The following is a 26,353-nucleotide window of genomic DNA, read 5'->3' on the forward strand; positions in this document are numbered from 1 at the left end:
ATAAGATAAAAATTAACACCCCCCCAAATTTTATAAAGTTCAGATTTATAGTTTGTATTGGAACCAGGAGTATAATTTCTTGACTTAAATCCAGTGCTTTTTCTGCTTAGTCCTTCTGTGTTACCTAAACTATCACATTTTTTACTATGTCAAAATAGTTTTCCTTTGCACTTAAAAATTCACAAAAATTAAATATATTAAAACCTCTTACAGTTTTACTATAAAGAATAAAACAGCTGCAAAGTATATTGAATATACTGGATATTTAAAATTTTTTAAATGCAGGATAATTTCTGAATACCCTCAGTTTCTCTTTTCTTTCTCTATAATTGTTTATTTCTCCTATTATCTCTACTTAAGCATTGCTTTTGAATAATCCTGAGGGATTATAGGAAACTAAATTAGGCTGCAGCATCCAATTATTTTTATCTGTTTGAGCTCTTCCAATCCCAGAGGTCGTTTTAAGCCTATTTACTATTTAAAATAAAATGACTTGGCTTTCTCAATGCCAAGTAATTGTTGGGTTTAATTATACAAGCAATTTACATCATTTCACCATGGTAATATATCTTGAGAACAAAAGGGCATAATGTATTATATGGAGTAAGAGAGAGCCTAGGGTGACTATCTTGTCATTTCAGTCTATAATAACTGTTTAGAATAACCTCTGTATCAAAAAAAAAAAATTAAATCACAAGTGCTGGGACAGTACAGAGGCAGCAGACAGATGACATGTAAATAGTTAATCTAGTTCCTTCTCTCAAAGAACTTTCTGGGAGATTTCACAGTTGGTCCAGAGCTCTTTAGGGCCTCTCTGTAGTAATTAAATGCCTATGAGTAAAATGGAATACTATTACTCTAACCTTGAAAATATTTTGTCTGTAGCTATATAGGCTACTGCTATGTTGACTAGACCAAAGAAGACAAACAATTCTCTTGTCTCAAGCTTTTTAATTTCTTATGTGATACTTAAGAAATACATATTCATAATTTCCTGTCCTCTAAAAAGTGTGTTTATGATGAACCATATGTTTTTATCTTAGGGAGAGATTCTTTTCTCCAGGAGAAATGTGTGATAATGGCCCATTGCTTTTTATTATCTTATTTGCCTTCATTTTCATCGTACTGTACTGATGCTCTTATGATAATCTCTTGTTTTATATATCCCTTTTAGTTTTCAGTCCCAGCTCAATATTGGAAAATGTATTTTCCTCCATCATCCTTCATCTAATAAACCTTTTACTTACATAGATTTGAAATTGAAAAAATGTTTTCTCTCCATATCTTCAATAAGGAGGAACATTTTGATTTAATTTTTAATTCTTTACAGCAGCTCTTTAATTATGAGACATTTTTCCGAGTTTATTGGGCCATTCACAGAGAATGAGGAAGAAAAACAATGAATAGGAAACAAAAATGAATTTATTACAGCAAATTTTTTGTATAAAAAGCTTGTGTGAATTTTAGAATTGTATTTTTGAGAAAGAAACTTGTGGTATGAAAGAGTTAAGTGTCATAAATAGCTACAAGTGATGTTTAGTTTTTTAAACTATTATTTAGGTGAGAAGAACTGACAAATCACCTTCTGAAAACAATGCAAACATTCTCGCTTGTAAATTCAAATTCTACTTTAGGTCTGTACGTTATGCTCTGCGTTCAGTCGGCAGAAGGAGTATAAAAGAAGTCTGTTTCTTTCTCAGCCTTCTGTGTGGCTTGTGTTTAACTGAATCATTTATTTTTCTTGGATTCTTCTGTGTTTGTATGTGTATGTGTGTTTACCTCACCTTGTTTCGGAATATATTTAAAGTGGGGATATTGAGAGTAAATTGTTGACATGATGGTTTACATGCTTAATGTTTTCTCCTGTGTTTAGTTGTTCTTAAGTGGATTGCTCAAGGCATTTAGCATGCTGACTGTGAAAGAGATGGTTTTTAACTGTGTAAGATTTGAACTTTCACATCTTTCAAGTGTGGAAGCATTAACACTCCACTAGCGTTAAGCTCTTTATACCACCTGCTTCCCCTGTTTTGAGTTCTGGTGATTTTCCTGTGATTGCTTCCACTGGCACTCTTGAAAATCAATGAGGCAATCCTACAAATATGAATATGACCATATAACTGGATTAGTCATTAATCTATGAAATCCAAAAATAATATGAACCTCTAATTTTTAAGATGAGTCTCTTTATTTCATTTCATTTTTCCATTATCAGAAAGGATACAACCAGGAGACCAACGCCAGGTATATGGAGTTCGCCAGTCCAGAAAGGCAAAATATAGATTTGAGAGATTTTAGAAGTATACTTTGAAGATTATATAGTCAACAAGATAAGGAAATCATGAATGTTTGGCTATGTATCAAAAATAATGAATATATAAAATTTATGAGCAAAAGACTATAATTTTTTCTCCTAAAAGTTTATTTCTCATTAAAAAAAGTACAGTTTTTTAAAATACATTTTCTACGTTTTACACTATATACAAACTCTACATTATGTACTACGGTTACAGATGCTAATTTGCTAGGCATTAGTCTGTACACTACAAAGGCCAGCATCCAGTTCAGCTGCATTAAGTAGGTAATATATTTTGTTTAAAGTTTCAATTAAACCCAGGGCCAGAAGATATATAGCCCCTATGGGGAGTTTGAACACTTTAATGCCTATAGTAGGATTGCCTAGGGATCATGTGTAGGTCTAAATGTCGCTTGCTTTCCTGGAAATATGATATGAGACAGTTGATTATATTTCATTGCTATTAAAACCACAAGAGCCCACCTGTTACATTAATTCATCCTGCCAGTTTTGTGGTAAAGAAAAAGATCAAAGCTTAAAAACTTTATATTTAAATTGAATTATAAGGGTATGAATATAGTCAAATTAATACCTAATTATATCCTTCTTATTCTCTGATTCCCAAATAGTTTCAGTGTGTTCTGTTCAAAAAAGTCTGTTTTCAGGCTAGGCATGGTGGCTCATGCCTGTAATCCCAGCACCATGGCAGACTGAGGCAAGAGGATTGCTTGAGCCCGAGTTCGAGACCAACCTGGTCAGCATGGCAAGACTCCATCTCTACACACCCACACCCGTGGATACACACAACTGTTTTCTGAGACTCTAATAGAAATAAATGAAAAAATATATATGTATTATAATCTTTAATTGGGGCAATAAATGTGGAGTAAAACTTTTATTCAGTAGTAAATACAGGTTGGATTTTATTTAGAAAATTGTGATTTTATGTTACACCTGGAAAATTCATTAATTGGATTTCAAAATCTTAACATTCTAAATGATGCTGACAGTGACACCAGTTAGATGAAATAGACATAGTCATATGGAAGAAGATCATTTTGTGTGAAGAATACAATCTTGAAAATCAATGTCAAGGAAATGAGAAGATATTCTTGCACATATTTAGAATAGGCAACTGTAGGGGTAGAAAGATGTGATACCTTTCCTCAGTCATCATAAGGGTCATGGCCAAGACTCCTATAACAAGACAGGTTAACTTGACAAAAGCATAACAAATTTATTTAATCAAAGTTTTACATGACAGAGGATGCTTCAGAAATGAATTTCAAAGACCTGGAGAAAACCATCTATTTCATGCATAGGTTTGACAAAGCATGGACAGCCTTGTAGAAATGTGATTGGACAAAAGGGTATGATCTAGTGGTAATCCACTGAGTGGGAAACCCCAGCAAGACATGTCTGTTCAGATTCTTATCGGCCTCTCTTTGTAGCATTCCTTCCCTCAAGGTATGGGGCAGCACCCCTTTGGAATGAGGATCTTCAAGGGAGACTGGAGAGGGAGAAAGTGACCTTTCTAGGTTTTATGCCCTGCTGTAGGGGAGAAGAGTTCTAATTTTTGTGATTCACTTAGGGGAAGAGTATCTATCTATGACTTGTTTCAGGGAAGACAGAGAGGTAGGAGACAGGAGGACAGGAGGAGTTCAGAAATACTTTGTTTCCGTGATAGAGATTAGAAGGCTTTGCCGGCCTAATATCTTTTAGTTCAAAGCATTTAGCATGCCAATGTGCCATATTTTGGGGTATTGTGTTCAGAGCCTTAACGCATGAAATATAAATTAAGTTGAAAATTCAGTACATTACTAATTGTATGTATTTTGCTGTGTACTCAAGTCTGATTTTCCTAATAAGTAAGGGAAAATTGTTTTCTCCGTAAAAATCTCATTTAACTCTTCCAATGAGCTGTCATTTAGTTTTAATTTTATCTACACTGATAGAAGCCATCACCATATTCACTTGATCTTAGCCAAAAGGCTGAGAAGCAATAAACGTTGACATATTCAAATTAAACAAAGAATGAAAATAGAAAATACAGAGTTTTGTTCCGGAATGCATCATTTTTGCCAACATGTTAATTATGGGAATGGGATTTTTGTGGATTATTATAGAATCTTATTCTCAAGTATTCATTACAAGTTGGATGAATTTTTCAATGTGTGCTATGCCTTAGTAATTAACATTAATATAGCAATTTAATATAAGTAAATTATTCATTGCCTATTATGGAGATACAGTGCTTGACTCAGGAATACACATGAAATGTATTCCTAAAAAGATCTGTGTGGAGTTGAAAGGTCTTGCGTTACACGCTTTTGACTCATAGGAGAGTGCTTTTTCATTTATTGTTTTCCTGCAACTATTCAACTCCTGTTTCTCTGAATACTATTTTCATTTGTTCTTTCCAGGCTAGTACAGTATTCACTCATTCTTTTTTCCATATAAACCTTTCTTTGTAAAAAAATAATAATGCGATTTAGTACTTCTTTGCATGTTTCTAGTGTTCACTAATTATCTCAGTTTTATTAAGCCATTTTATTTACTCCATTTTAATTTTCCTAAAGACAGTATTATATTTTGGGGGAAAAGATCCTCACTTCATCACGAAGATGCACACACACCACATTCACACATGTGGATGCACACACACAATCTCACTCTATACTTTTTGAAAATTCTGAGCATTTAAGAGAATTGGCCTTGACATTTGTACATTGATTATTTTAGTGATTTATTTCCTTGAAAATATTAAAGGAAATTGATTAGCCTGGAGATGTTCAAGATCCCTAGTTACAAATAGAGAAATATTTACACAGACTTCTGGCTTTTTTTTTCAAGTTAAAGTTTGATGGAACATCAGATGTTTCCGCTATATGACCTTATATTAGAAATGAGGAAGTTTTAAAAGTTTCACTGAAGTTTAACCTACTTCTTAACAATTAGTGTTATTCCTTAATGAAACACATATTTTTTTCCCCTGTATTTCTTGTGTTTGCTTTAAAACTACACTTTCAGACTTCAAGAGTTTCCCCTTAAATTTAATGCTATAGGACTTGGAGAGTTGTATGTTGAACCTTTTCCTAACTTTTCTCAAATTAAGACTTGGATAATATTACATTTTACTTTCAATACTATTGTACGGTAGCCGCTAAAGGATTTCCAATCAGAAGCAATATATCTGGGGCAACTAGATGGTGTTATTTTTATAAGAATAAAATGACAAAAATATTGAGATGGAGATAGAAAAGATTCACAATATTTGACTGCTAAAAGTTACATCAGGTTTGTGGCATAAATACATTTTTAAAAAGGCAGACTCGCTGATGTTTCTAGTAGTGTTTCTAATGCTTCTAAACACTGTGAATTAAAAAATGATTAAAATTACAACAAGTTAAACTCTTAATATAATGACTCATGTCATATGACTCCATCAGACTGCAGGTTGTAGAAAAGAAGAATTATTTGGAAATTTATCTTCAAGGGCATACTTAGTAAAAAAATGTAACACCTAAATTCAAGTAGGTACATACTATGATCAATTATTTGTCAGCTATTTATCGAGCACTCTCTGGAGCCAAAGCTTTCTGGACTCAGGTTGGAAGACAGAAAAATATATAAAAGATTGTGTGTCTTATAAAAATTATATATTTCTATATAGTTATATATAATTTATATATTTATATATTTCTTATATATTTATATATTTATATATATAAATTACATATAATTAGACATTTAGAATTGTAACTATTAAATGGAATAACCAAGACTTCATCTAGATGCAGCCAATCTTGAGTAGATCAACTAAAAATTAAGAAAGAGACAGGATATTTTAAATCAACTAGGATATTTTTACCTCTTTATGAAATGAACATATATAAATATCTGAGCACTGGTGAGCCTACAAATGATTATCCTATTTTGGGGATTATGTAGTTATTTATTCTTAGCCCTTGATCTTGTAAGTGATAAAACTGAGGACCTGTGAAATCACTCATTTTTCTAAAACATACAGCTATTAATGGCAAAATGAGAATTCAAAACCAAGCCATCTAAAATACTGTCTTGGTATGTATGTTTAATTTCCATGTGTATATGTAGTTTTCAAAATTTCTCTTGTTATTGATTTCTAGTTTTATTCCATTGTGATCAGAGAATATACTTGATATAATTTCAGGTTTTTTTAAGTTTTTCTAAGACTGCTTTGTGGCATAATATATGGTCTATTCTTGAAAATGATCCATTTGCTGTGGTGAAAAATGTATATTCAGAAACCATTGCAAGAAATGTTCTGTAAATGTCTATTAGATTCATTTGCTCTATAGTGCAAATTAAATTCAGTCTTTCTTTGTTGACTTTGTATCTGGATAATCTACCCAATGCAGAAAATTAGGTTTGAAGCCTTCAGCTATTATTATTATTATTATTATTATTATTATTATTATTATTATTATATTGGGGTCTATCTCTCTAGCCCTAATAATACTTGGTTTATATATCTGGGTTCTCCAGTATTGGGTGCATATATATTTACAATTGTTATATCCTCTTGCTGAATTGACACATATATCATTATATAATGACCCTCCTGGTCTGTTTTTATAGATTTTGTCTTGAAATCTATTTTGTCTGGTGTAAGTATAGCTATTCCTGCTCTTTTTTGCTTTCCATTTGCGTGGAATATCTTTTTTCCATCCCTTTATTTTCAGTCTATGTGTGTCTTTATAGGTGAAGTGTGCTTTTATGCAACAGATTGTTGAGTTTTTTTTTTTTTTTTTTATTCAACCACTCCTGTTTTTATTGGAGAATGTAGTCCATTTATATGCAATATTATTATTTATAAGTAAGGACTTACTCTTGTTATTTTGTTGTTTGCTGGTTATTTTGTGGTCTTTTTTCTTTTCTTCCTTCCTGTCTTCTTTTAGTGAAGGTGATTTTCTCTGCTTGTATATTTTAATTTCTTGCTTTTTATTTTTTGTGTATCTTTTATATGATTTTAGTCTGAGGTTACAATGAAGCTTGCAAATAATATTTTATAACCCATTATTTTAAACTGATGACAACTTATCACTGAGAGCAAAAAATTAATGAACAAGAAAATAGAAAATGAATGATAACCCTACACTTTAAATTTCACCCTCCTGTTTTTTAACTTTTAATTCTTTCTGTTTATGTCTTATACTATGACTGTCTTGATTGTTGTAGTTATTTGTTTTGATTGCTTCATTTTTCAGTCTTTCCACTCAAGATATGAGTAATTATGTACCACTTAATTATGTACCACAATTGCAATTTTATAATATTCTGTATTTTTCTATGTACTTACTACTACCAGTGAGTTTTGTACTTTCAAATGATTTCTTATTGCTTATGAAGGTCCTTTTCTTTTAGATTGAAGGACTCCCTTTAGCATTTCTTGTAGGACAAGTCTGGTATTGATTAAATCCCTCAGCTTTTGTCTGGAGCAATCTATTTCTCCTTCATGTTTGAATGATATTTTCTCTAGATCTACTATTCTAGGATACAAGCATTTTGTGTGTATGTGTCTCTTTTCCCCTTCAGCACTTTAAATATGTCATGCCACTCCCAGCCTCCACTGAAAAGTCTGCTGCCTCACATATTAGAACTCCACCGTATGTTATTTGTTTCTTTTATCTTGCTGCTTTTAGGATGCTTTCTTTATCTTTGATCTTTGGGAATTTGATTATGACGTGTCTTGAGGTAGTCTTATTTGAATTAAATCTGCTTGATGTTCTATAACTATCTTGTTATTTTGGTATGTAATTCATAACTCAGTGCTGGATCATAATTATGAATAATTGCAATAGGTAGATAACCCAAGTTCATCAATCAATTAATTAAAGTGTACTTATTTTATTTTAAAATTATATTGCCAAATTAGTTCCTAAGGAACAAATTAAAAGTAATCTATAAAAGGGAACTTATCATAGCAAACCTGAAAATTGCTAAAAGTGCTCATTAAAAGAAAAATGACCAGCACAGAAAAAAGAAATTCATTATTAAAACCACCAAAAATAAACCTGATATCTTAGAAGGAAAATAAGCATTACTTAAAAATGGAATGAATACCTTAGCAACCAGCTAAGTTCTCAAACTCCTTGGAGAGCCTAGAAATTAGGTAGATTAAGATAAAAATGCCTGATTTTCCAGCAAAGCATTCTTTTTTTTTTTTTTTTTTTTTTTTTTTTTTTTTTTTTTTTTTTTGAGAGGGAGTCTCGCTCTGTCACCCGGGCTGGAGTGCTGTGGCCAGATCTCAGCTCACTGCAAGCTCCGCCTCCCGGGTTCACGCCATTCTCCTGCCTCAGCCTCCCGAGTAGCTGGGACTACAGGCGCCGCTACCTCGCCCGGCTAGTTTTTTGTAGTTTTTAGTAGAGACGGGGTTTCACCATGTTAGCCAGGATGGTCTGGATCTCCTGACCTCGTGATCCGCCCGTCTCGGCCTCCCAAAGTGCTGGGATTACAGGCTTGAGCCACCGCGCCCGGCCAAGCAAAGCATTCTAAAATTAGCAGTAGTGGCAATGAGATGCTTTCAGTGTATTAGGGGCTGGAAGCCTGCTAGAAATCAGTTGGGACCATTTTATAAGTGTCCCTGTTCTTTAGAGACTAGGGGGAAAAAAGTTATAATTTGTGTGAGTCCTTTAGAAAAATAGGCTTTTTCCCCCATGAGCTTGTCTTATAGCATTTTAATAAAGAAAGTTCTAAAACTTGTATAATTTTTTGAATTATAGGTTGGTGTATGAAATTTGTTGCTGTCTGCATGTCAGTCACGTACACATCACTCTATCAGTGTCATAATTTTGCCCACAGCCACTTACTATCTGAGGTATCACTTACTTTTTTTCTTCATTCTGTAGCACGATGTCTATGTTATCACATTTTTAACACATATTAAATCAAATTCATACATACCACATTTTTCAAAAGGTTTTTGTTGTTTTTGTTTCATTTGCACCTACAAGCAAACTTTGGGGAACACCGATAAATTATTTCTTCGTCACTAGATTGTAAGTAGCAACAAATGATAATCTACTTAACCTTTATGTACACCATCATATGCATTGTTCATGTTGGTTAACCTGGATTTATGTGCAAGATATATTTTCAAGAGTTTTTTAAAAAGGCATTTAACAATTACTGTAGGAGTTGAGGAAGGGATAATCACTTTTCACATAAGTTTCTTTAAAAATTAGGAAATCTATACTGAGTCTTAATAATAATTCCCACTACATGCTCTATTCTTTATCTGCAAGCAGGAGCTGTCCAGTGATTTGAAACATAAGAGTCAGTGAGATGTAGACTATTACATCATCAACAACCCAACATTCTTTCCTTAAGGTGTTAGCCTTTGCCTGGGTTATTTAGATCTGGGGCTTTTTAGGGAGAGAGAGTGACATTATTTGTTCTACATCTGAAACGGTTTATGTCAGCCTGAAGCCAGCCTGGAGACATCCAAATAATTCCTTTTGTCTGTGAGTGAATTGGAAATAAATCTGGGTGATGAACCTGATCACTCTATCATCGAACAGCAAATCTTCTCATTCTTATGAAAGTACCTTTATTATGTCATTTCTTACAGAATGAGAAAGGAAAATAGTCATCGTTGTTTCTTTCCTCCTGGGCACCATAAACATTTTTTTCTATTATTGTAAGTTAAGAAAAATTACAGTACCAGAGAATATGACTTAACCTTTATCTCCTGTCCTATTCCCGACCAAGTGTCTACGTTTCCTTCCTTATTGAATTTATTGAACTTTCTTTTCCTGTGGCCATTTCCTTTATGGAATTTTTATGATTTTAGCACTTGTAGGATCTCATGTATACCACTGTGTCCTAACACCAAATGCACTGATGGTACTTTTTGCAGTTATTAAATATTTTCTTCCCTTTCTGAATACTTTTTATAGTATTTATGTAGAATGGTGTAGTGGAATGAGCCAGAGAAAACTCTAACCTGAATCCTGAATTTGACATTTGCTCTTAAAAAAAAAAAAAAAAAATCTTGAGTAAGTTTGTTAAGCTCTCCAAAGCATAATCGGTTCATTTGTAAAATGAGATTGATAATAACAGTGTCGGGATAATGTAAAGGTAGAAAATAATGTATTTAAGATGTTAGTAGGTACTCAGTAAATAATAAATTTTATATGGCAGGCAGCTTGATGCAATGGGAAAAAATCGTGGTTTAGAAGCCATTTAATCATTTTAGGATATGATTATTAACTGTCCTTGTGCATGTCACTGATCATTCCTGAGCCTTTGTCTTCATTCATAAACTGGGTATTCCAACCTCTTTCTAGGATTAGAAATGAGAAATGTAAAGTTCTTAACCTTGCCAGCGTCAGGGATATAGCAAGTACTTGTTCTTAGAGTGTTTGTTGCTTAAATCTTTATTAAGCTACCTTTTTTTAAACATTTAAGTTATCCACAATCTTTTTTTTTTTTTTTTTTTTTTTTTTTTTTGCATTTTAGGTTTTGCATCTTGATTTTATTACCACTTATATACACCCTTTTTGTGTTAAGGTTAGCCTTAGAACTAAAATACATATTATGGACTTAGAACTAAAGTGTCACATATTTCCCTCTTAAGAATTGAATTACATATGCGTAGAAAGCATTTTTAAAGGTCAGTCATAGATTACCATTGCTCTTCTTTATTCTCTTAATTCAATAGATAGGCCCAAGGCAAAGTGAAATGAATGGGCTGGCTGATGTATCACAAGCTAGAAAATAATTTTCTATGAGTGAGAAACAGAGAGCATAATTCTCACCTGAGCTGGGGATTTGGAAAGTTTATGACTATTTTCTATTAGCTGGTGAAGGCAATGTGTTAAGGTCAGGTAATCCTGAGTTTAAACTGCAGTTCTACCATGTTATGTACTCGTGATTTTGAGTGTATAATTTAGCCACACTGCTTCTCAATTTTTTCCATCTGTAAAATCCAAATAGTGACATTTCTTGGTAAGCAGTGAGATACATTTATAAAGCAACTAATATAGAGATTGTAAAACTGTTTCATCTTGCAAATGTACTTTGATCAATTGGTAATGGTTGAGTGGGGCAATGTGTTAAGGCTACTTGGGAGGCTAAGTAAGAACAGATTCTACATGCCCAAATGTGTGGAGTAAGAGAAGTGGGTGAACATAAGTCAGACATTTGTCACCTGTAACTTGATACTGTAATCCATAGTAAACACTCAATTATTATCATAGTCATCGTGGTTATTATTAAGACACAATGAATGGTTACATGAATTTCTTCAAAGTTGTAATAAGTGATACCTGAATAGGCTAGTTATTTATCAGTTTTCATATACTTGCCAAGATGCATGATATATTACATTACTTATTTATGGCCTTTAATATTTTCTTATCTGACAAGCTTTACAAATTAATAAGTTGCTTAGGAGTTCTTACCGAAAAAAAGACCAGTCATTAATTATTGAGCAAATTAATAATATTTTATTTAAAATAGAATTTAATAATGATAGATTTCTGACTTGGAAAAAAGCAAGTATACTTTCTGCAATAATTTTTAGATATTAACAAAATAATAAAGATTTCTATTTCAGAAGTGCTCTGGAATTGGGGTTATCTTCATACTCTTTTTCTGTACAGAAGACCTACTGTTATTCTGAAAATCAGTTAAATTTTTATACGAAAAGTAGAAGCTATATTAAATACAATGGTTGTACAACTTTTTTAAACTGGCCTGTAAGCACTTGAAGAGTCAAAGTGATTTTCAGGTTGATTTCATATGGACCTGTAATTTAGGCCCATATTCCTTCTAGCTTTATAATCAATTTAAGATATAAATATATGGATATGTTTTATCATTAATTGCTTTACATTTTTCAATATTTTAGGGTTTGTGTATCTTTTCTGTTACATAAATTATATATAGTGTTGTTTTAATATAAAGCAATTCACTTTTCCTAAGAAAAATTATTATTTGCTTTATTTGGAAACATTTGTTAGTTCAATGTGGCAAGAAAAAGTCCATCTGACAGTGTGTTAGTGTTTATAAAGATATGAAAATAGAAACAATAAAATTATTATAGAAATTTATGGAAATTTTTTAAAAAATCAGTTTATAATCTATCATTTTCACAATTACAAGCATTTTTGTGTATTTTATTCTAGTCTTTGATCTTTGCTTCAGTATTTCTGTTGTCTTTCCTTAGACATATAATTGCACTAACTTCTTAAGTGCAGATATGTTTTAAACTCTGAGGTAAAAAAAAACATTTTTCAGCTATCGTTTTTATGATAATATTGTTTAAGGATTGTTCATCAAACTAGAAACACATAGATATGTGTGAGTGGGTAAAAATGTATATTTTTGTGCATACTGTGTATTATTTGTTACCAATATTTTTCACTATCCAGCAAAACTAAGGGCATTCAAAAGATCAAGAGACTCAAACCAATTCACTTCGTCAAACGTACTCGTATTTACAATACCATGGTAATACAAGTTGAATATGATTAAAGCAAAGGGAATGAGTTCTTCCTTTGAAGCAAAAAATGTACATCCAATGTGGGTAATTCATTTACGAAAAGCCTCTGATTACGCCTCTAAAAGAAAAAGCTATCACGATTATGATTACTTATACTTATGTATAAAGGTCTGTCTGGAGAATAATGCAAGTTACCAGTTTACTGCTTGGTCTCAGAAACTGAGTAGTGTCTCTGCATTTGCAGTGCTTAGTAAAACTACAATATTTAACTTAAATATATAAATTATCTTAAAATATAATTTTTGCATCAGTTGAATATTTTGTTTACCATATAATCATATAAGGGAAAGGGGAATGATAATTCATAGGCAGCTGGTATACTTTTGGCTTTATTTCCAACTTTTTTATCCTGCTTGGCTGTTAGTAAAATGCTGTTTGGTAGATAAAATATATATTATTAGAGAGTAATGACTCGTGGCCAAAATGCCTCACACTCATGTTTTATGTAGTGTTGGGCATACTTGATCATTGTTGTCTGTTTATTGGATTTTCCAAATGAAATTGGTAAATTTTATTTACTGAATTAATTGCATTAATAATTTAATTATTTAATTAATTAAAATAATTTCGTTGTTTGAGAGTGTCTCACTGTTTCGCCCAGGCTTGAGTGCAGTAGTGCGATCAGGGCTCACCGTAGCCTTGATCTCCCCAGGCTCAGGTGATCCTCCTGCCTCAGCCTCCTGAATAGCTGAGACTACAGGCAGGTGACACCATGCCCACCTAATGTTTTCAGAGATGGAGTTTCACCATGTTGCCCAGGCTGGTCTCTAATTCCTAGACTCAAGCTATCTGCCTGCCTTGGCCTCCCAAAGTGCTGGGATTACAGGCGTGAGCCCCCTCATCTGGCCTTAATTTACTTATAAACATATAAAATTCAAATAGTTTCTTTAAGAAAATTAGCAGCAGTGTTTAATCTAAATATATTTTTAACTCTTTCAATTACTCTTTCTCAAAAAGGTAAGTCCTTTTTGGATAAGATCTCACACTTTTTTCTTATAGTTCCTTTGTAAGGCTCTCCACTTGGTTATTCTATAAATACTTGAATTTCTAAAGGAATAAATGAATGTGAATAAAAACGAACAAAAGAATAAAGAACAAATATAGCTCTCAATTGCTCTCAAAAAGGAAAAGAAATGACAAAGGACGTATGTCTGGGAATCAGATGTTCTATGTTAAAAATCAAAGCTTTACTACTTAATAAATTTTTTACTTAAGCCATTTTACTTCATTTTCCAAACACATGATTTTTCATCTGTAAAATGGGAATCATGATGATTCTTTGGGAATCAGATGTGAACATGAATGCAAATACTTCCCACAGCATCTGAAATTCCACACAATATGATGATGACGACGATGCTGTTGCAAATAATGTGGAAAGCTGTATCCTCCCTTTGATCTTCATGATTAATTCTCTTTCCAGGTGAAGCGTATATGCGTTTAAGCAAACTCCCCGAAGCAGAGCATTGGTATATGGAATCACTGAGATCCAAGACTGACCACATCCCTGCTCATCTCACCTATGGGAAGCTGCTAGCTCTAACAGTGAGTAACTGCCTTCCTTGATCTTCAAAACTTGGTTTTCTCCACGCAGACTGCGATAGATAGGGTTTGAGGTACTGTTTTAGAGCCAGTTATCTCAGCTGTTAGGGATGTAATGGTGGTGATACTAAGTTAGAACCCTGTACAGAAAATATAGAAAAATGTGTTACTTTGCCTGTGAGGTTTGGTCTAGATAAGATGTGAGATTCCTGTATCTCACATCTTGGTCTAGATAAGATGTGAGATGTCCATATCATCCCTGTATCAAAACATCTCCTGTATCCCATAAATATATACACCTACTATGCACCTATAGAAAAGTTTTAAAAGAATTTAAAAAAAAAACAAACAGAAAAGATGTGAGATGCCATGATCCTTGATGTAAGTTAATGGAAAAAATATAAATGGAGAATCCCAAATATGGAAGTACATAATGAATTTGTTCTAATAATGATATTTGCATAAATATTATATTCTGCAAACTAATGTTAGCCCCAAATTGGCTATACTTAGAACTAAATCTGATTATTGTAAATAGCCAACATTGCATAAAATTCTGCGTGCTGAAATTCCTTCTAACTGAAATCATTCTGTGAGAGAAGTAGGGCTATCCGATGGCCTCTTACTATGTGATAAGCGCCCTTGGAGGCCACCATTCCATGAAAGTGACATGAATATGGAGCATAAAAAATTACTAGTATTGTACCACTATGACCTGTAAAAATGGTAATTTCATATATTTCAAAGTAATAATAATGTCTTTTATTTTACATAATAGTGATAATTTTAAAAGTTTAAGTAAGTTTTCTGAGCTCAAATAGACAATAAGTGATAGAACTAGGCTACAGTCCTCGTCTGAATCAAATATCTGTATTATTTTAGTTATAGTACCTAATTCTTCAATATTAATAAACATAAATGAATATTAGAAAAACATAGAGCAAATGATTAGGAAGATGATTCCTAAGTGAATTCATTGAAAAGTATTTTTGTATTACTTCGAAAATAGTAACATTTTACTTTCCACAGAAGATGGTAGATAACACTTAAAATTGTCAAGTATCCATTCTCAAATACCACTAAAATACTCTTCAAGAAATCATATAACACTTTAGGAGGTTAAGGCAGGCAGATTACCTGAGGTCAGGAGTTCAAGACCAGCCTGGCCAACACAGCGAAACTCTGTCTCTGCTACAAATACAAAAATTATCCAGGTGTGGTAATGCGTGCCTGCTATCCCAGCTACTCAGGAGGCTGAGGCAGGCAACTCGCTTGAACCCAGAAGGTCAAGGTTGCAGTGAGCCGAGATCACGCCACTACACTCCAGCCTGGGCAACAGAGTGAGACTACATCAAAAAAAAAAAAAAAATTAAAAAATCATATAGGTAGACTAAGTAACCAGAAAACATCCCACTGAAAATAATTAGCTCTGCCTAGTAAAATATAACAGATATGTTTTTAACACTAAACTGAGCATGAGTAGTAAGAAAAGTTCCTAGGAGCTAGAAATGAAGTGGTAACTGAATACCAGTGCAGTGAACAGCAGGCTGGTCCTGCAGCTCATCTGGGATTATTTACTGGTCGGTTGTGGAAACTAGTGAGAAGGTGGTTTTTGTTTGCTTGTTTTCATTATTTCTAGAATAGGAAACAACACTTTGGGCCAATGGAAAAGCAGGAATTAAATGCCTAAATAAGGCAGGGAAATTCATACCTGCAGTTGAAAGGACAATGTATTTTATCTACAAGTATAAGGCAGCGTGAATGTTTGCCTATCTCAGAATGGGATCTCTATGGAGAGTGGACAAAGTATCTGCTGGGAATTTGTTGCTCCTGTCCTTCTTTTACCAAGCTTTTGGGTTTTGAATTTACCTACGTGACCCTGGAATTCCCAAGCCAATAAATGAAATAAAATTTAGTCTACTAAAATATTTGCTGAAGAAGTTACTGGAGATGTTCTTCAAAAGAACACAAATCTATAAGGAATGATGGAGTGAGGTGCATAAAAAGTACTGGGCAAAGAAATTGGTGATCATATGGGCAAATCAGACTAAGCTTTTAAGAATAAAATATTAAGGGAATACTATACAGGAACGATAGGATTGGGAAGAGAGATTTCAATAGATAAGAGATTACAGCTGATTTTTGCAACTCAGAAAGCAATTGGAAGTATTATAACTGACTTACCTGAGAGAAGGAAATGAAAATCTAAATAAACTTTGGAATGGGATAACAATGAAAAGAAATCTGGCTTACGTCAAAGAAACCTGGAGAGGCTCAAGACATGGAGGCAGCTGACACAGAAAAGAGTGAGTTAAGGGACATAAAATGGGGTAGTAAATTGCAGCCAATGAATGGAGTAGTCAGGTCTCTCCCCTTTGTCCACAAATGCCAGAAACTAGGCACCTGCCTTCAAGGCAAGGGAAAGGGGCCTTTAAGAGGTAGAACAAGTAAATAAAGAGAAGTTCAGGATTCAAGAACAGCTTGCACAGTTGAAGGCAGAATGAGGAGGGGAGTGAAAAGAGGACTGACTGAGGGCCTTCCCATGGAGTGCTCAGATCCTTAATACCCCCGCCCTATCCCATGCAGAATACCAGCAACACAGGGTTTTCCCCCTTTCCTCCAGCCCACCCTTTTCGCTGATACCTTACCTCTCAAGAAATTGTTGAATTCAGATCTAGAGAAACTAAATCGCAGTAGGGAAAAGGTTTTCAAATACCTACATTTAGAGGTCCCCTGTAAATGACTGACTCCCAAACCAGACACAACACAGTGAATCTATTCCATCTAGAATGCATATCTATGCCTTAGGAACTTGATTCAGCTTTTTATTAATTAACTCATTCTTAAATATCAACGGGTAACCAAGAATCGTCAATCATATCAGGAAAGACACAAATTAAAAAGACTGGAACTAAAACAAATTATTAGGAGAAGGAAATCTATGGAAACAGAAGAAATCTTTAAAAAATAATAATCCTTAGAGATAGAAACTTACAGCATTTTATGAAGCAGGATGCCATGAAAAAAAGAAACCAAAAAAAGCAAGAAAGAGCTTATAGAATTTAAAGATACGATAGCAACATGATTTTCATTTGGAGGACAGAAGAATGAAGGTAATGAAATCTTCTTATATGCGAATGAAAAATCAGGACATAAAAGAATGTAAAAGAGGAAATTATGAAAGAAATCAATATGCGGTCCAAATGGCAGAAAAAGAACAAAGGAAGGGAAAGAACAATAACTAAGAATTGAAGATCGCAGTCACTATTTCTGCTATTTACATATAATTCTAGTTTAATCACCTGAGAAAAGTTGTTTTACCCTATGAAAACCTTTTCCCATTTCTGTACTGATGATTCTGTGTGATGTGTGGTGATTCACACAACTCCACGTAAGTGTTAAATTAATATACCTAAACTAGATTGATAAATGACCACCTTCAAAAAAAATCTAAAAGTTTCAGATGCTTGATTCATTGCCCACTCGCCCCCAGCCCACCCCAAAAAAAAAAAAAAAAAAAAGTTAGAAAAGAAAAAGAAAAAAAAAAAAACTTGAATTTCCGTGATTCTGTATATGCTTAGACCATGGTACTGGATATAGAAACCATGTGACCTTTCTAAAAAAAATTGTGAAGCCTGAATACTTAGGCTTCCTGTACCAAAAATATGATTTTAAAGGCTGTTTTATTCTTTTCAGGAGGCTTTTTTTTTTTTTTTTTTTTTAAGATTTAGAAGTTTTAATTTACTGAACCATATGGAAGGAAAGGAAAGACTCCTATACTACAATCCAAATTTTTAATCCCCCCCACCAAGACTTTTATAGTTTCCGACTTGCTGATTAGATGAAATACAAACCCTATTATGGAATGGCTTAAATTCACAGTGCCAAAACCCCACAACCATCTTTAACAGCTTCTTTCTAAATTATGACATTTGGCAAATTTCTGATCCCTATGGATAGCTTTTGTCTAATTTGGGGTTTCTTGGCCTGGTAACAGCCCACTGGCTTAACATTGAATTTGGAAAGGTAGAAAATACCACACATTTTGACTTCTGAATGCTTTAAATATATTGTAAAATGGAATTGGCTGCTAGTCTCAAGAGAAGAGGAATAGAAATTGAGTGGTGTTTTCACTCTTTCATCAAAACTGACCGAAGGCAAAATATGTAGAAATGAAATGCAACTATATTAGGCTTAGACTGTAGAGTAGGCTTTTATATAAGAGTTATAAGATATGTTAGAAAAAAAATGATTATTAGTACTTGTATTATAGTCAGTGGAATGATTCACTCAGTACTTTATAAAAGTTTGTCTTTAAGAATTTGTGTAATATTTACAGACTTTAGAAAAGTTCAAACGGATTTAAGGTTTCCCAGAATGCTTTGGCACATTCTATAGATCAAATCCTCTTTTATTTCTCTGCCAAAAATGTCCTTTTCCTCTCTTTGCCTGTTCAAATTTTATTTCTTCCTTCATGCCTTTCTTAAGCAGTTAATTTTGTTGTTGTTGTTTTTTCTCTATACTTCATTAGTACCAGTCTCAGTGTCTTCATAATAGGGCACTTCCAAATAGAATGACACATACATATGTGTCTGTCTTTTGACACTAGATATGGGGCAGGGAGTGAGTCTTTACTTTTTATTTCTTCAGTACCTGGCATTTCAATGTATTAGTTACTATCCCTGTACCCATGTGCCTTTTCCTTTATAAGTCATTTAAGGGCTGGGGACATGGCTTTTAAATGTTTTTGTTCTTCCCCTCCCCCCAATACTCATTCCCTCATGAATCCCTTCATTTGGTCAACACATGTATTGATACTTATTCCTTCAAGCTAGGCATTGCTTTAATCCTCAGTGATCTGTGCTGGAAAAAAAAAAATGAATGAGGGTGGCATGATTATAGAGTGATCTTCCAAAAATCCTAGATGGGGAGGTGGGCACAAGAGAAGTGTGCATCTCTTCAGTGCCTGTGCTTGACATGTGTTATTTAAGAGAGCTTGATAACAACGCTTAGGGAGTATTATCCTGTTTTTATAAATGAAGAATCTGAGCTTCAAAGATTTGAGGAACATCCCCAGAAGTCATTTCACTACTAAATAGTAGAACTGAATAGAACTTCAAGATTTTCTGAACTGAGTGTCATTAATTTTCTCTCCACATTAAATAATTTTAAGTGTGGAGGTTTTTTTTTTCCCACTAGGTATCTGTGATTAAACTGATTGGAGATTGGAAAAGTAACTTGACTACTTAGTTACTTAGTGAGTTACAATGTAACTTAGTTACTCAGTAACTACTTATCCCCCCATCCTCTTTTTAGAACTTATTTTTAGAAACTACTTTTGGATACTAGTTGAATTTGAGTAGTTAAACAGAATTTTATTATTAAGCATGATAGGTCATGAACGTAAGACTTCAGTTTTAGGCTACTGACACTTTTAGATCCTACGTTATACTTCTAATACAAACATTTCAGGGTATCCTGGAGAATAGTTTTGTTATTAGAGCCATTGTAGCCTCCATGTTTAAATATAGTTGGGCTCCAGTGACATCTCTTTAAAATATATGGAAATTTCATACCAATGTCATGTCCAATTAAAATACTAAACACGAGATGAGTTTGAATTGCTCTGCTTAAAATTGTGATTTATTCCTTGTTTGAACTTTGTTACCTAGGGCAAATGCCATGAATTTAAAATTGGGCATGCGTTAAGAGAGAAAAGAAGGAATAGCATTTCCATTAAAATGGTATTTCAAATGGTTTTATAGATGTTTCTAAGGTTGTGTGGGTTCTATAGTTGTGCGCACATGCTTACTTTGATTTTTTGTCTTCCTTTCTTTTTGTCCTTTTTATTTAAGCCAAATATTTTTCAGTTTTGTGAGCCAATAAAATTAATGTTGACTTAAATTGTAGTAAAAGTTACTTGGCTGTTAGCTTATTTTCCAGATTCAGGTTAGTAGGAGAGAAGGAAGGATACTGGAGACTCTGACAGTAATTCTTGATACAGAAAACCTTTATTTTGGCCACGGCATGAGAGCACTGAGCCAGACTTCTGTGTCTAGCCAAAGTTAATTAAGCTACATAAAACTCCAGTTGTGGAAGTACTGGAGGTTCCACAGAAAAGCCCCATATCCCAGGCTAAAATGGTGTCAGTGTAGTTTATCTGGAAATGTAATACAGTGTGTTTCCATGGGCCTTTTGCTGTTATTATTTAGAGCTAATACTTCTTTTTTCATTCATTTGACCCTCTCCAGAGAAGAGTTACTTCCATTTTGGGAGCTGACCAATATTTGGGTTGGGTTTTTTTGTTTGTTTGTTTGTTTATTATAATTACTGCACAGACATGTTTTGATTGGAGCTAGTTCAGAACAAACAGTAATTTTTCCTGTTAATCTGATTGAATAATTATTACGGATATATAAAATTCAAGTTGCTAAATTTATTCTATGAAAAAGAGAATGCATAGTATCACATACATCATGATACTAAAATATTGGGTGAAAATATAGAAGGAAGTTTAATCACTATACTATATTCAGCTAAGCCTTTATATGAAGTTGCTGTACCTAAACTTTATGATTTATCAGTTTGGGGCTAATAGAGTTATCATTATATTATTTTTGCTCTGAAGCATAATGAATCTGATAGCTCATTTTTAAGGATCTTCCTTCTGCTCCAAATATGCGTCTGTTTTCTAGTACCAGTCTTATGATTATTCTACTTGCTGTCACTAAGTGACACAGGAATCTCCAAATTTTCTCAGACTTTTATTCTACTTTTGTATGTCACTTAGTGGAAATCATCATTAGAGCTATTTCTTTTGCCTGATAGTCTCGGGAGCAATAAAAATTAAAATACTCAAATTCTTTGGCATTAAAGGCCACATGAGACAATTTCAGCTATATCTACATATATGTGCTGCTTTGCTGGAAAAGTTAAGCTGTATGTATGTATGTATGTATGTATGTATGTATGTATGTATTTTTGAGACAGAGTCTCACTCTGTCTCCCAGGCTGGAGTGCAGTGGCGTGATCTCAACTCACTGCAACCTCTGCCTCCCTTCAAGCCATTCTTCTCCCTCAGCCTCCTGAGTACCTGGGACTACAGGGGCATGCCACCACGCCTGGCTACTTTTTGTATTTTTAGTGGAGACGGGGTTTCACCATATTGGCCAGGCGGTCTTGAACTCCTGACCTCATGATCCGCCCTCCTTGGCCTCCCAAAGTGCTGGGGTTATAGGCGTGAGCCACCGCGCTGGGCCAGCTTTTTGTTTATTTATTTAGAAATAAATAAGATTTGTTGACCCTTGAACAACACACGTTTGAACTGTGCAAGTCTACTTATACACAGTTTTTTTTTTTTTTTTTTTCAATAAATACATTGGAAAATTTTTTGGAGATTTGCAACAATTTGAAAAAACATGCAGACAAACTTCATACCCTAGATATATTGAATAACTTTTTATAAAGTTAGATGTGTCATAAATACATAAAATATATGGAAATACTAGCCCATCATTTACTACCATAAGATATACAGAAGTCTATTATACAAAGTAAAAATTTATCAAAATTTATGAACACAAACACAGGCTATTAGTAGTTAAGTTTTGGAGGAGTCAAAAGTTATATGTACATTTTCACCTGCATGAGGGTTGGTCCCTCTAACCCTCACATTGTTCAAGAGTCAATTGTATATTGCTTTTAAGTTAACTTACATTTTGTCATAGTCAATGACTCTCTGAGGCTGGTGTGCGGGTGGTAAAGGAATTTACCAAGACGTTAATGAGTTTAGAAAGACAGGTTTATTTAGACAGATGGGGGAGATACATTGCAAGGGAGCAATGGGCAAGACAGCGGAGGAAAGGCTGTCTGCTGTTTGCAAAGAGGCAGGGGCTAGAGGGGAGTTTTATAAGGTTGTGCTGCTTTAGGCTGAATGCTTTCAGACAGGATGCTTGGGTCCAGGGGGTGCTGTGAGCAGGGTGCTTCTAACAGGTTGCTTGGGTGCTAGTGAGCCATTTGGGGTCGACCCCATTTCTCATCACATTTGCCCTCTACCCCTGTTTCTGTTCCTGCTAGCTAAGCCCATTTGTAATTTTTTTATTAATTCCCCAGAGGTCCACACATTTTTATTTTTTTTTTTTAATTTTATTTTTTATATTTTTTTGAGACAGGGTCTCGCTGTGTCGCCCCAGGCTGGAGTGCAGTGGCACAATCTTGGCTCACTGGAACCTCCGCCTGTCGGGTTCAAGCAATTCTCGTGCCTCAGCCTCTGAAGCAGCTGGGACTACAGGTGTCCGCTACCATGCCCGGCTAATTTTAGTAGAGCCGTGGTTCCGCTATGTTGGCCAGGCTAGACTCAAGTCATCTGCCCACCTCGGCCTCCCAAAGTGCTAGGATTACAACACGCATGAGCCACCGTGCCCTTCTCAAACATTTTGTTGTTGTTATTTAACTTGTCTGTTTGGTTTCTGTATTTGATCTATCGTCGTCATTTAATGCAATTTAAATAGCCAGCTGGCTCAAGCCCTCACAATCCCTAGTACTCTGATATCCCATGTTACTGGAGGCATATAGATGGGGAAGTGGCATGCTTCTTAAATATAGCTTGGCTTTCTTACAAAACAAAACAAAACAAAAAAAGCAGTCCTTTATAAAAACTTGGATTGGATACACATTTTTGTTGAGCCTGAACTCTGTCTCTTCTGTCTAATAAGCAGTGGTGATACAAAGACTAACAGCATTCCCTTGGCCTCCATGTATTTTATTTCGGTGAAATTCACCATAAAAGTCAGTTTACCATACTAGTGACTGGTGGAAATCGTTTTTGTTTCAGAAAGCACAATTATGTAGGTACATTCATTGTATTACCTTACCCTTTAATTTTTATTATAGGCACATGATCCCATACCACTTGGAAGATTGCAGCCCCCGCCCCCCCATTTTACAGCTTTCATTTGTTAAATAAGCCCCATGGATACTCTATTATACTTGACTTCATAGCTTCCAGCTTGTTATTCTTTCTGCTACATCATATGGACTCTCCTATCACATAATAAAGCATAAAAACATTTTAACATGAGTTAAACTGTTTTTAATTTATGCTTTATGTTTTCCTTGCTTGATAATTTTTCTCTAATATATCAAGTAGAACATTTGAGTATCACTTCTTGTTAAAACAGCATCTGGTCTAAGCCTATGTTTACCCTTAGGAGTGATGGTATAGACAATATGCATTTTTAGAAACAAACATATTTCTTCTCAAGTAGTTGGGCCAATGCTTTTACAAAAGGAAGTTGTATTTTTTCCTTGTGGCATTTGGATACACACACACACACACACACACACACTCACATGCACATAAATGATGCCACATCTGTTCTGAGATGTGAAAGTCTTCATTTTTGCAGACTCATAAATAGGTTCAAAACCTTCCTGGCCATGAATATGTTCACAAGTTCATAAGGTTTTTGTGATTTCCCCTTATATTTACCTGTATTATATTTGAGGCCCATGAGCTCATCAACCTAAAGCATGAAGCCTGCAGAGCTATATAGTGTATCCTTAGTTTTTAGTAAAATTATACTTGCTTCAAACACAGTTAATTCTGGGGTCAGCTTCACATTTTCCCCAAGTTCTGAGCTTCTTATTCATTTCATCTATCCCTTGATACATTGAATAAATCCTCATCTGTTGTTTTCTTCACATTATGAATTAAATATTAATTAAATATTACGTATTTAAATATTTAAATATTAAGTAATTAATATTAAGTATTAAATATTAAGTATTACTTAATTAAATATTAAGTAATTAAATATTACGTATAAGGTGGATTGTTTTGTGAGGTGGCTCCCTCCTGTTTTCTGAAAGCAGTACTATTTAAATTGCTTTGCTTTGTTTGTTTGTTTTTGAGACAGGGTCTTGCTCTGTCACTGGAGCTGGAGTGTAGTGGTCCATACCTCCTTGGCTCAAGCTGTCCTCCTTCCTTGAATCCCCCAAGGCACTGGTATTACAGTTGTGAGCCACCACATCAGCCCTTTAAAATTGCTCTTTAGCTTTTTGGCTATTATGCTAAAATATACATATGTGGTACTTCATGTACAAAAATGCCTAACTTCAAAATGCATAAAAACATTTTCAAAAGAAACCTTCATTCAGTTTTTAGATTTTTCTTCTAATACAGTTCTGAAAAGAAAATGTATTTTCTATGTGTATTTTTAAGTGAAAAGAATTTTAACATTGCTACTGCTAAAAAGGATTTAAGTATTTGTATATGTGATCGAAAATAGTGATAGTGGAGTTTACAGCTGAATTTTTAATTTAAAAGTGATGTATGTAGTTTTCCTCAAATGTGAAATTTTGAAGGAACCATTATGATACTCCACACTGAAAGGGGTGAGGGTGAAGGGCATGGGAGACCTGATTGAATTAGCTTGACCTTCATCTGGTAAACATTTAACTGGTGAAATGTTGGATTGGAGCCAGAGCACCTGAGCATTTACCTGCCTAGTAATTGATTTCTTCTCACAGTGGAAGGCATAATTCTTTTAAAAGGCTTAAAATTGCAGGACTCTCATTTCTACAATGTAATTGAGGCTCTTTGTCAAAATTGACAGGATGAGGTACATTCTTGAGCATATACTGTAATTCAGTCTGCATAGTAATAACAATACTTGTGGTAGAGGACCTCAATATGCAGAATAACTCGTGTTAGTAGGACTCTTTGGTCATTTTGACATTAGCTGTATGGCATAGAGTTTACATTGGGCAGTGACTATTGTATAAAGCCATATATAATGATGTCATATAATGGAGAAATAAGTAGTGTGGTTTTTAGATGTAACATCACCAATAAATTTTTGTCTCTGAAAAATGAAACCTGAAGATATCATCTATTTTATAGGTTTTTCTATTTCTCATCTTTTGAGATGAAATAGGAATAGCGAGAATGGGAATAGACTTTCTGTCTGCTTGAATCAGAAATTTACTCACTTAAAGCAGAAAATTACTTGATCAGAAGCCTGTGACCTTATGTTGTAAAGTTTCCTTGCATACCGCAAAGAGGTTGCATCAGCAGAAGTAAAGGATTAAGTTGAAATCTGTTGCTTTGGCTAGAGATGTTTTCCTGAGGGTATCTGTCTTCCCCTTTTCTACCTAGGGTACACATTTGCCAAAGTGGTAACCATGTCCTCCACTCTGTCTCTGCTGATATGGACGAGGACTCTTCCATCCTGACTCCCTCACCGTCTTAATACTTCTCTCTCTCTCTCTGTCTCTCTCTCTCTCTCTATGTGTGTGTGTGTGTGTATGTATATATGTATATACATATTTACGTATCGTTATATACGTCTATATTGATACAGGCATATATAACTATTTATGCCTTTATACATTTGCCTTGACTCTGTGTTTGTGTGTGTGTATATATATATATAGAGAGAGAGAGAGAACTATAATATTTTTATATATAGTTATATATGTCTGTATTTATGTAGGCATATATAACTGCATTTATGCCTTTATACATTAGCTTTGATTGTAAACATTAGCAAAGCTGACTCATCAAGTAATGCTACACAGCAAGGATTGCTGTTAAGTAAGAATAAAATGAAGAATTCCAAATATGCTGAAATTTAAGAATGCCAAGAAGATTTTACTACTGCCATTATTGCTTTGATAGGAATTATCAAAACAGTATTCCTAAAATGTACAAAATCCATTTCCAAAATGTATTCCACATAACTATAATAATTCTAGATGTCCTTTGAAAAAAAAATCCAGTAGTCAAATTAGTGTGAGGAAAGATACATACCATATTTCATTCTTAAAATATGTATATATGGTATCCATTAAAGGCTCTGAAAGTCTTCTTGGTAATTAAAACCCTATTTAGCTTATTCATCATATGGAACAGGTTTTTTTCAAGCTGAATCCGTCTATCCCAAGATAACAGTATTCTGCCAAATGTA

General features: G+C 34.0%; 1 protein-coding gene across 1 annotated transcript in view; it reads left to right on the plus strand.

Moving 5' to 3' along the window:
* TMTC2 (transmembrane O-mannosyltransferase targeting cadherins 2) overlaps positions 1-26,353 on the plus strand; it is a 453,316-nt gene that overhangs the window by 291,963 nt on the left and 135,000 nt on the right. Inside the window, exon 8 of the mRNA XM_030939608.1 lies at positions 14,266-14,387. Within this exon, the coding sequence (XP_030795468.1) occupies positions 14,266-14,387 (122 nt within the window). The remainder of the gene's footprint in view (positions 1-14,265; positions 14,388-26,353) is intronic.

The sequence above is a fragment of the Rhinopithecus roxellana genome, chromosome 10 (genome assembly GCF_007565055.1).
Source record: "Rhinopithecus roxellana isolate Shanxi Qingling chromosome 10, ASM756505v1, whole genome shotgun sequence".
Classification (NCBI taxonomy): Eukaryota; Metazoa; Chordata; class Mammalia; order Primates; family Cercopithecidae; genus Rhinopithecus; species Rhinopithecus roxellana.